At 45.3% G+C, this 11,974-nt stretch overlaps 1 protein-coding gene across 5 annotated transcripts in view; it reads right to left on the bottom strand.

Annotated features, from left to right (window-relative positions):
• Positions 1-183: 183 nt before the first annotated feature.
• MUL1 (mitochondrial E3 ubiquitin protein ligase 1) overlaps positions 184-11,974 on the bottom strand; it is a 52,293-nt gene continuing 40,502 nt past the window's right edge. For 4 of the 5 annotated variants that reach the window (XM_085859734.1, XM_085859732.1, XM_085859736.1 and 1 more), the window contains 4 exons: positions 3,365-3,498; positions 2,408-2,495; positions 1,792-1,912; positions 184-1,440 (listed from right to left, as the gene is read on the bottom strand). In XM_085859734.1, the coding sequence (XP_085715860.1) occupies positions 750-1,440; positions 1,792-1,912; positions 2,408-2,495; positions 3,365-3,487 (1,023 nt within the window). In that variant the 5' untranslated portion in view covers positions 3,488-3,498 and the 3' untranslated portion in view covers positions 184-749. Of the gene's footprint in view, positions 1,441-1,791; positions 1,913-2,407; positions 2,496-3,364; positions 3,499-4,610; positions 4,632-11,974 lie in introns of those variants that run through there. The other variant, XM_085859735.1, reaches the window with a different exon arrangement.

The following is an 11,974-nucleotide window of genomic DNA, read 5'->3' as shown; positions in this document are numbered from 1 at the left end:
AAAGCAGTTTTTTTTTTTTAATCAAAGGTTTTAAATATTAATCATGACTATATTCGTTGTTATAAAAACACACCTGTTCAGTTTTAAAACATACCTAAACTCAGAGGTAATGGTGAGTGTTGGAAAGTGTATATCAGGAATTTCCCAGGCGGCCTCCCGATTAATCAACTACGGACCCAGGTATTTCATGACCAAGCCAATGTTAATGTTTATTCACGTCACATAACATGTGTATTACATGTTCATCAGCTTGTTTATGAGCTTTGAAAAGTCAGGCAAAAACCAAGTTTTTTTTGTTTTTTTAATGAAAGACCATGATTTTCTTTGCTCTGCATTATGAGAATAGAAGTTCTCCTATCTACTATCATTGATGATCTACTATCCTGCGATCATTGGACATATATTAGACTGCTGCCGACAAAACATGCATTACCTCATATGAGTTGGAATCAAAATATACCTTCGCTTCCTCAAAACGGTACTTTATTTAATGACAGAAGACACATTTGTTCGGTCTTCATATGTGCATCAGAGGCCTATAAACAATCTGAGCTATGTGGAGCAAAAAAGATGGCGGCGATTTCTGGACGGCTGGAGGAAAAGGAGCGTGAAGGCGTGGCCAGTAGAATGGGCGGCACTTATGACCCACAGACACAAACTCAGATTTACAGATTAGATAATGCAGGTGAGAGGAGGTATGACCCACAAAATCAGAGAGGATTGTGAGCGACTGACAGAGAGAAGCACCACTATGGTTGAAAGAGCTGAATTGTACGGGAGATTGTGGCACGGCAAATCGGGCAGTGCCTGCTGGGCAACGCGTCGGCACAGGACACACAGCAGCAGACATGACCACAGTCCAGAAAAATGCAAGAGCGTCGGCTCGAGATGCAAACTACACATGGTGATGCTATTGACTCTTCCGTAACGAAGACTTTCCGCAAGGCTCGTTTCGCCCACCATCTCCGCACGGCTCGCCATCCGAGCCAGCCCAAGAGCAAACCCAAAGCGAGGCCTGCTAAGGCACGCCACATATTCCAGTACCGCACTTTCTGCTCCCATTCCTCAACGACAGTCTCATAGTCAGAAGAACGGAGTAGATAGGGCAACGACGATCTTGGTGGACCAAGACGCATTGAACCTGACAGACCGTTCTCCAGGGACAACTCTCCGATAGCCGTAAGTTGGGTGCCGGGTTTGAGAATACGCTCCATCTCGAGGATGCCTTTGGGTCGTACGCCGCTCACGAGTTGTCCCACAAAGGAGACAAAGGTCGGGGTAGCTGCCGGGTGGAAACACTGAAATGACGTTTCCAGGTCGAGTTCAGAAGCTTTGAAGGGATGACAAATTTGGATTGGCAGTGGCAGCCTGTCATCACATGGAACGAGGTCAAAAGGAATGGAGCTTTTGCGTTCATGCATGGTCTGTTGACTGTCATCCCTAAAGAAAGAGGAGCAAAGGGTGAACAAAAAACAAGCAACAAAACAAAGAAAAATGGAGTACATTACAGAAAGAAAGAAAGAAAGAAAGAAAGAAAAAGTGAATAAAAGCAGAAAAAAAACTTAAGGCAGTGAAGGATGAGTGCAGAAGGGATTGGAAGGGTAGGGCTTAATTTAATTGATGGGAGAAGAGGTATTGTCATGAGGAAGAATGGTTTAAAAAAAAAAAACAGCAAAATAATTGAGCAATAAGAGTTTTGGAAGGTCAGACAATGACAAAGAATAGGAAAAGGTTAAAACAGGTGGAGGAAGGGGAGGAGGATGTGTAAGTGTTGAAGAAGAAGATAAACACCAGTGGTGTGTGAAGCGGTTCCATATCGACGAGTGCTCCTTCAAAACCACATGCTGCAGGACACAGGAAGATTCGGGCACAAAATGGCTCCTTAGAGGCTCTTTGGCTGCAACAACCACTCCTTCACACACAGGACAAACAGAAGCATTCCCATCAGGAACAGAGGTGCCATCTTCTTGGATGGCATTTGTATATTGGCAACAAACACAGAAACCATCTGCACATGCAGCGTGCCGACACACCACAGTTATCCCGTCTCCCGTTACAGAAGTGATTACAAAACCGCGCACGTGTGTCCCTCTCTCTGAGTGGCTGTGTATCTGTCTGGGCCGTAATGTTTTTACTATTTGAGCTGTTGTCATCAAATTTTCAGCAAAGCTTTATTTATGAGAATATGAAGAAGCCAAATCAATAATTTGGTTAAAAGGTCAAAAGTCAACATCACACAAAATTGTCACTTTTCATCAAATTGACCTGAATTTTAAGAATTTGCATATTGGATCACCGAATTGGTTCACCAACCAAAAGCTAGAAGCTGATTGTTTTGTTTTTTTAGATCAAAAGGTCAAAGGTCAAGGCTTATCAAAAAAAATGATCAAATGCTCTTCCACATCACCTTCTACGACAGCGTAAGGCAAGCATTTCTCAGGTGCTTCCTCCAACACCTTCACAAGACCCTTGTCTGGAGAGAACCTCGGAGCTTCCTGTGTCACAAGACAATACATAAGACCATAAACTAAACTTCGACGGACATGTGAAATGCATAGAACAGCGGTGGAATGATGAGAGATTGCAAGAAACGGGAAATAGCATTAAGAAAGTGAATAAGAAGAGACTTCTTCAAGCTGTGTTACCGAAAGAGGGATGGGGGTGGGGGGGGACTAGTGAGACACCGAACATGAAGCAATAATCACTTGAATGATGTCACCAAAGCACATCTAATTCAAAAAATATATATAATAAAATTCAGCTGTGAAGTAATGATGGCTGCATTAAAGGTGTTGGTAGTGCAACATTTCATTTTCGAATGATTTCAAGAATAAAACACAAACAATGGATTGAATGCACCACCAGATTAAGAGTGGTTGGGTAGAGATATCTGAGTTAATGAAAAGTTATTCAGCAGAATGGACAGTGAGTGAGGAAGAGAAGAGTTAGGATGGTGGTAAGGAAGGGGTCTTTCAGTCAGAGAGTAGATGTGTGGAATGGTCTTCCTGGAATGGTAGCGACAGCAGAAAGAGGAGATGGGTTTAAAATGGAATTAGATGGGGATCGAGGGGTACATAGACAGACAGGATTGTAGGTATATCGATTGTGATTTCCGTAATAAGGTCTCCTCAAAATGTGAACATGCTGTCGGTGTTATTCGTTCTTCATGAGACAACCATTTTCATCCGTTAATTTTAAAAAAAACAGAACTACTCTGGTGATCGTCATACTGTCCCACATTTCTCCTCTCCACTCTGTCGTCTTACCTAGTTTCTCCTTTTGAGGGTGGCATTAAGCACTTCAACACAGTCTTACCAGCCAATACATATGGTAAGGTCAAACTGAGAGTCAAGATCAAACTTACCCGAAGAGCTTTCACTGCAGCAAAATGCCACTTATGGATCCCATAACAAATGCCAGTGATTACGGAAGCTGCCCCAAGGGCCACAAGCTCAGCAAAACGAAGTGGTATTGGCGGCTCCATCATTCACATACACCCTGATAGATAGTGGGCATGCACGGGTTACACACGTGCAACACACGTAACCAAGCACAGTACACGCAATTTTGTTATAAAAGGCAAAAATCCAGCAGGTAAAGAAAGTTCCCCAAAACAAATGAGAAATATTTAAGTTTCACCATTTATCGTTATGTAAAAAATAAAAATAAAATAAGTGGTTGAACGAATGCAATTTGAGTCATTTAATCAAATTAAAAACAATTTTAACTCTCAGCATGACTCACTTCATTGTAATCTACAAACAATAATAAACAAGAGTGAGACTTGCTTTGCAGGACATGTCACCGACTGGTCTAAATTAATGTTCGGGAGATAAAAATGAGTTTGCGTTGAACATACGTTTGAGCCGATACCAGAACTAAAACTAATTTAAAAAAACTCTTATCCACTGTGTTTGGGTCTATTCGGCAAAAATAAAGGAAAACAATTTTCATTTACTGATATCTTTTGTAAACTAGAAACCAGTAAAGACAAGGATAACAAACCGGAGATAATAATTAATTAGCATTAACGCATGCTCGAGCCGATACCGGAACCAAAATGAAGAAGAAGAAACTCCAACCCACCGTGTTTTGTTCGTTTCTAAGCTTTGCCTATTTCATATTAAAAACTAGAGGGGGAGCACTCGGTAGAGTGCAAAACCTCCGCCGCCAATACTGCTCGGTCACTCAAGTGAACCTGATATCCTATTCATTCAATTTGATGTCAACAGTGCTCACAGAGTTATAGTTTGTAACTTTCCCTTTTACATACTCAATTCATTCATCATAACTAGATTCCTTGAGACAGAAATTGATTTTACATGGGTATATCCACCTGAAGTTCCAAAATCAGCCGCAATTATAATTTTGGCATGTTTTTTTGTTGGAAATCACTTAAAACATGCAGAAATGCAAAAAAAAAAAAATTTTTTTTAAAAATGGCCACCATAGCAGCCATATTGGATTTTGGACCAAGTCCAAAATCTAATGGCATGATCCTTGGACCATACCTAACCCCCCCCCCCCACCAAGTTTCGTGAAAATCCGTCGAGGAGTTTTTCCGTAATACTGTTCACAAACAAACAAACAAATAAACCAATGTCACCCACAGGGTGCGTATCTTGCCAAAAGGTGACCACGTGTGACTTCTTGAAGGTCACAATGAGGTGAACAGAGCTGCTATCCACCAGGAGCAACTCCTTGAGGAATATCTGCCTACGAGAGATTCCGATGAGAATCGTTCTACAGAGTAACCATGAAAAATATGCGTTGGCCTCATAACGTCACCAAATTACGTCATAATGTCTCAAGCTTGACATATCTCGAAAGCACTCATCGAGGTGTTCAATTTGAGGTACTACACGATATGGTTCCTAAAACTTGAAAATTTGACCTTGGGGTCAAATATGTTTGACCTAAGGTGCTAACCATGAAGGTCAAGGCCAATCGCCACCAAAAATTAATCAGATGAGCGCCAGACCATGAACTATATTCCCATGAAGTTTGAGGACGATCCGATCAAAATTACTCAAAAAATAAGGGTTTCGTCGACTCCCCTGATTTGCGACAAAGTGACCTTAACCTTTGACCTTGACCTTCAAAATTTTATGCGCTGAAAGGGACCTCTATAGGCCTCTGATATGCGAAGTTACAAAAATTTCCAATGATAACTGTGCTCTGCAGAATTTTTTATACGTGATTACAGACAAACAAAAAAAAATAAAAAATAAAAAACATACTATTTGACTAACATATCTTGCAAAAACTTCGTTTTGGCAAGATAACAAACAAACAGAAAGGGGTGAAAACAGTAACCTCCGATCTTCGATGGCGGAGGTTAATAACCTGGTGAACATACATGAAGCAAACACATACGTATGGCTTGTGTGCATTTATAATACATCATGATTACACTGGGCAACAACAAAAAAAACTGCTAGAAGGGAAATGCAGGTGTTCTTGGCTAAATCTGGGCCACTGATTTCAAATCTGTCCTCAGAATTCAGCCAGCACGTCAGGTTTTCAAAATATTTATGTATCAATATAAATATGTATTAATGATACCCAGCATGCTATATTAGATACTTGATCATTGCAGATCGCCACACAGTACATCTAATATCAATGCTTAGTTATTACTTTCACGTCATACTGTATTTATATAATGATTGATCTCCGTGTGTAATGTGTAGTATACAAACCAAGAACATAAACAAGGTGCAGAAAAAGATGTTAATAAAACATTAGAACATGGAAATCTTAGGAAGGGTGTAAACTTGATCGGGAAATCTGACCCATTGTGAATGATTCAGAAACAACACTTACACAGTTCGGGTTACAATCTGTCAGTGTACGAACCATATTTCCTCATTGTCTCGGGTCGATCACCTACATATTATTTCTCATTTATTTTTGTTTTCATTTACTTCTATTTTCATTTATTAATGCTTTCCGACAGTTCTGTGATTTTTCCTGGTGTATCGGCCTCAATGTCCATTGGCACACAAAATTGCCATGCTTCCCCATTCTCTTGTGTCACTCACCTGCATTTTGTTTCATTTTTTTATGCCATTTATTATTTTTTTCATTTATACAAGCATTTTATTCATACAGCAAAATTGAAATATGCATTTCAATAAAAAAAAGACACTATCAAAGCTTTGCGACTTGCACTCCTCAGGATAAAACTGCAGGCAGATGAAGAAGAAGCACCAAACTCTCATTTATGAAGTTACAATGTAATGTCCTCTGTGTTGATTGGTTGAGAGAAAGAAAGGGCGGGATTACCTGATTGATGGAACCATTGAGCATCATGAATAATGAGAATGAAGAAATCTGCCTCTCCATATATATATATATATACACACACACACACACACACACACACACACACACACACACACACACACACACACACACACACACACACACACACACACACACACACACACACACACACACACACACACACACACACACACACACACACACACACAGTTATGGGCCGGGCGGGGACCGGTGGCGAGAACGACCGCTAGGTGGGGGAAGTTACGTCTCCCACCAGACTCCCAGAATTATAGGCTGTCGCTCACGGATAATTCCGTGAGGTGGCCGGTCGCTTAACCGACCGTGGACGCCAATACCTCCACCGCGTAGCGCAAGGTCTTTTTGTCTTGAACCAATTTACCTAATTAACCACAGTGTCGTCGACCGGGGAACCACACCCTCGGTACGTCTTGCCCGAACCGGATCACTCTACCAACTACCAACTACCTTTCTGGTTCGGATGCAGCCAAGCGGACGCGCCAAGAAAGTACCGGCTGGGATGAACAGATTATCGGGGATAAAGACCCTGCTAAAAAAAAAATGTAGATCCGCACCATGCTGGACCAATGGAGGAAAAGATAAAAACGAACTGGGAACATTTCTACAATAAAGCGAGGAAAGTTATGTGATACAGGTAACAGGTTTATTGGGGTGTGATGCAGGGGAAGATGAGAGAGATGTAGTGCGACAATTTCACAGCAACTTTTCAAGCAGACACAGAGCAGACTTGTCGCGAGAATAATACAGGCAAGATTTACAAGGTTCAAATAATTTATAGTTTCTACTTAAAGATGGCGCCACACTCAGACAAAATAAACCCAGTTGTATGCAAAGGACCTTTTCAGCCAGGGAGGAAGGGAGGGAGTTGAGGTCGCAGTTCTCGGTACCTGAGTTCCGGAGAAAGGTATGCTCAGTGGTGCGGCACCTGACAATGGTCGTGCGGCTCGGTCCACGGTCGCCCGTATGGAGACTGTGTCGGCGAAGGAGCCCAGGTCAAGTAGAGCAGAGTCCGAGGTGGGGCTCAGGATTTCCAGCTTACTCCCAAGACGACTCACTTTCCAGCTCATTCGCCCTCCCTCTCAGCACCCCAACCGACGACTCTCTCAGCACGAATGCTCCTCAACCAACGCTCTTTACTCCAACGCTCCCTCCACTCCACTCTCTCAGCCCCCCACGTAATTTATAGATCTCTCTCAACGGGGAGGGGCCTTTGCGAAGCTGACGTCACTGTCTGCCTTGATTGGACGAGGCTTCCATGGGTCCGCCCTTTCTGGGCATGGTTTTGGCTATACCGGGAAGCCCGCCCACTCCACACGTGCGGACTCGCCAAAAAGGAACTACTGAAAGAGGATTTTTCCTTGGACAGCGAGTCGCCGGTTGGGCGAGTAGGCGAACAAGCGTTTGTTCAGCCCATGCGAGAGGAAGGTACTGTGGTTCATAATGGAAGGGATATAAAGATTTATTAATGTAACTAAAAAAAACATCGCAACGTACCCCTTTGATTTCCCACGAAACACAAGGAGGGAATCTGTCTACACATAAACTTAACGGCATAACTAACTTTGGGTCAGCTATATGTTTGAATGCATACGGTTCCTAGAACCGTAACACTACCCTCCCACCCCCTTTTGCTGGACTCGACCCGATTTGTTTAACATCCGTGTGGCATTCAGGTGCAGGTTTCCCCTTGTACGCTTTACCTACGGATCGCTGAGTGCGACATTTTGAATACATGTCCCAAAAATAAATAACCTAGTGCGTTGCATAACAAAACTAACAGACTCATTCGGACAACTTAACTACATTGCCGGCACTAAACAAACAACAGGTGGGTTAGGATTATTTACATTTCTAATATTTACATGACCCATGGCTCAGGACCTGTGATTTGAGAAGAGAAAACACAACAAAGGCAACCTTCGTGGAGGAGTGCACAGCAGGGAATATACGATCGGGCATCTTCAGGGTTTTCAATGGTCCCTTGTTTGGTCGGTGAACTTTCTATTTTTTTTCGTTCCTGGCTGCTGGAGGCAACTCACCCTAATACGCCGTTTCACAGGCCATTTGAACTGGCCTTTATGTGACAAGGAGACATCCGGGCTGCTCAGTGCAGTTCCCGGTCCATTTGAACTGGCCTTTATGCAACAACAAGGAGATGGATGTACGGGCTGCACAAATGCAGTCCCTGATAATGCCGCTGCCTGCAGTGCAGTCCTTGCAAAAACTTTCAGAGATGGTCCTGGAGCACATGGTAAAGGTGATGACATGGTAATGCAAACAAAGGCATGGCAGGTATGGCAAACAGAGTCAAGGCAAAGGCAGGAAAAGCATGGCATGGCAAATGCAGACCAGGTAAGGTGCAGTACAACAGGTTGGCACATGAAGATGGCCAGCCTCGGTGTGGTCTCGTGAGGTTGTGGAGGGAGTGTGGTGGCGCCGGCCGGTCCGAAGATGGGCTCGGACCTACCCTACGGTCTCCCCCCAACCTATTGCCTATGCCTGTCCTTGTCCATACCCACCCCCATTAGCTTGTAACAAACAACGAAATTTAGACTTTTTATTATTTTTTAAAATAATTTTATAATTACGCGTGCCTTTGGATGAATCCCCTTTATTGTCTTTGTTCGGCTAACCTGTCCAAACTATCTACTCCCAATCCCTAAGATTCCTTTTTAGGGGATTGAAGAAGAGACAAGTGAATCTGTCTTGAGGCCCAATGAAGCCTCAGAATAACTCCCACAGATTTCAGCAATTTTCAAAGGTGAGTCCAGCGGCCCACGAACAACAAAGGGATGGATAGTGCGAAGGGGTACATGTTTCCTATCTATCCTTGCATTTACTAAACCTTAATCTATCCCCGGAGCTTTTCAACACGCCTGTCTCTTTAAACTATCGGTTCAAGCAACCACGATTCTGGTTACCTGTGTTGGTGTTCATTATTAATTTGGGCCTGGCCCAAAAATTTTCTCTCATGCTCTTGCACAATTTCGTGGCTGGGCAGCGTGGCTCCATTGGCAGGGATACACATCTGCCGAACTCGATGATCGGCACCCTCGGTTCACTGAGGCTGTCTCCGAGCCTATGAACTCCTTATGAACGTGGGGAATGCCCTTCCTGGCATCTTCCCTGTCGATGCCCACGTGAAATTTTGGTGCTCCAGGTCCCGTTTCCGTGGGCTACCCATGTCCATTACACTAACTCAGGCCCTTGGACCCATGCCCTACTACTTCGGTGCCCGGGGTGCCCTCTAATCAGTACGCATATTTCAACAGCCACGCTTCCAGCTGGTCAATAAACTCCTGCACCCTTCAAAAGGTTCCGTGCCTTCGTTCGACACCAACAACAAACTGACATCAGTTTTGGTTAATTTAACTAACCCACTAACTAACATTACGCTAACCCCGGGTTCCCTTGGGTGATATTCATTCCTCCCCCCAATCATTCGTTCGCACCATGCATTCCACATTCACACTCGGGCCCGCTGACCCACATTCATTCATTATGTTCCTTTCTCTCTTTTTTTTCTCTTCACACCAATACTGACGCTAACTACGTTCCCCTAACTACCTCGTGCTCCTCGTCATCCCTTACTCTAATGCACGTTCCATTTAACTCGACGTAGCTAATCTACGTCTCCACTACACGTTCCATATCTGTCCATGTCTGCAATCCATTTCCAATTCCAAACTAAATTCCCTCCAACCGATTTTAACAGACCCCATGGAGGACTGCTCATACCCCATGAGGCTGGTCTATCTAACGCTCAACCCCTCCCCTAACTTGTGCTCTTTTGCCCCCGACGGATGTTCGATACATCCTGGCCGGGGATCGTTTACTCCTGGCGAGGCTCTATGAGCCTCATGCGTCCACAGGGGCGGTTGTCGTAGCTCCGGCTCCCTCGGTCTGGTCCATCCATGAGGGCGTAAGGTCGCCCTTATAGGGTCTCAGGCGGTCTGCATGAACGATACGGGGAAGGGCCCGTGGCCCCATTTTAATGACATCACTAATTTGCGCCAGGACGACCCCAGGGCCCTGCCAGGGTAGGTGAGTTTCAGGCATTTGCCCTTCCTCCTCCGGGGGTTGAAAAACCAAATCTTCATCCCCGGGGAGTACTCACTCGCCTGGCTCCGGTGGTCGTACCTGCGCTTCATTTTCACACCCGCCTGTTGGAGTTGGCGGCGGGCGAAGGCATGGACTCGTTCCATGCCTTCCTCCAACTGACGGGCGTAGCCCTTCCCTGGGGGTCCATCGGGACGCCCAGGTGTCAGGTCGCACAGCAAATCGACGGGGGCTCACAGCTCCCGTCCACACATGAGCAGCGCCAGGCTGCAAGCGGTGGCTCCATGCTGACTCGTTCGGTAGGCCATTAATAATTACGGGAGATGTTCGTCCCAGTCATCCTGACAGGAGGTGGTGAAGAGTGCCAATTGTTGAATCAGGGTTCTATTGAACCTTTCCACCATCCCGTCAGATTGTGGCCTTAAGGGCGGTGTCCGGGTTTTTCGAATTGACAGGAGACTGCACACTTCTTTTAACAATTCGCTTTCAAAATTTTGCCCCTGATCGGTGTGCAGCTCCTCCAGAATCCCATGCCGACATACAAAACCTTCTACAAAGGCCTGTGCCACAATCCCGGCTTCTTGCTTGGGAAGGGCATAGGCCTCCATCCATTTAGTGAAGTAGTCCATAATTACGAGGATGTAGCGATTACTTTGGCGAGTGGGGGGGCAGTGGTCCTAAAATGTCCCGGGCCATTTGCTCAAGGGGGGCCCCAACCTGATGTAGTTGAAGCGGGGCCCTCATCCTCCGTGCCGGTCCCTTTTTTGCAGTACAGGCATCGCACGATCGACACCAGTTCTGAACATCGCGCCCCATGTTGACCCAATAAAACTGCCGGCGGACCCGAGATGTTGTTTTGGTCTTGCCTAAATGGATGCTGGGGCGGGTACCGTGAACGTGATCCAAAATTTTAGTCTTAAATTGGTCAGGGACTACCACTAGCCACGAAGTTCTTTCCGAGGGGATCCCCACCCATTTACGGTACAAGATGTGATCCCGCATTGCCAGAGTTTTCCATTGAGCCCAGTTTCGCGCCTTTATTCGCGCTCCGAATGGGGTGACCTCCTCCCCGCTGGGTCTCTTATTTACCCGGGCCCACTCATACACGGGCCCTAACACAGGATCTTCCCACTGAGCCGTGCTCCACGCCAAATCGCCAAATTCCTCATCCGTGGTTATTGGCAAAATTGGGCCTACCACCTGGGCTGCACGGGCTAGGAGCTTTTGGGAGATGTCCGCCAATTGGTCCCTCTCCTCATGCCTCGTGCAATATCGACAGTTTTCTCCCAGACAGGGGCGTCGAGAGAGCGCATCGGCATTCCCATGAGCCTTACCGGCTCTATGGGCCACATTAAAATCGTACTGCTGCAACTTTTCCAACCACCTTGCAATTTGGCCCTCTGGTTCCTTGAACCGAAAGAGCCATTGCAAGGAGGAATGGTCAGTTCAAACTAAATATTTCCTCCCGTACAGGTACGGGTGGAAATGGCTCACGGCAGACAGCATGGCCAATAGCTCCTTGCAAGTGATGCAGTAATTTCGTTCGGGCCGACTCATGGCCCGACTAATACGCGATCACTCTTTCCGC

This window comes from Eptatretus burgeri, chromosome 16, assembly GCF_056783735.1.
Source record: "Eptatretus burgeri isolate ZD-2024b chromosome 16, Ebu_testis_v1, whole genome shotgun sequence".
Lineage (NCBI taxonomy): Eukaryota > Metazoa > Chordata > Myxini > Myxiniformes > Myxinidae > Eptatretus > Eptatretus burgeri.
This window is presented reverse-complemented; position numbering and strand designations above follow the sequence as displayed.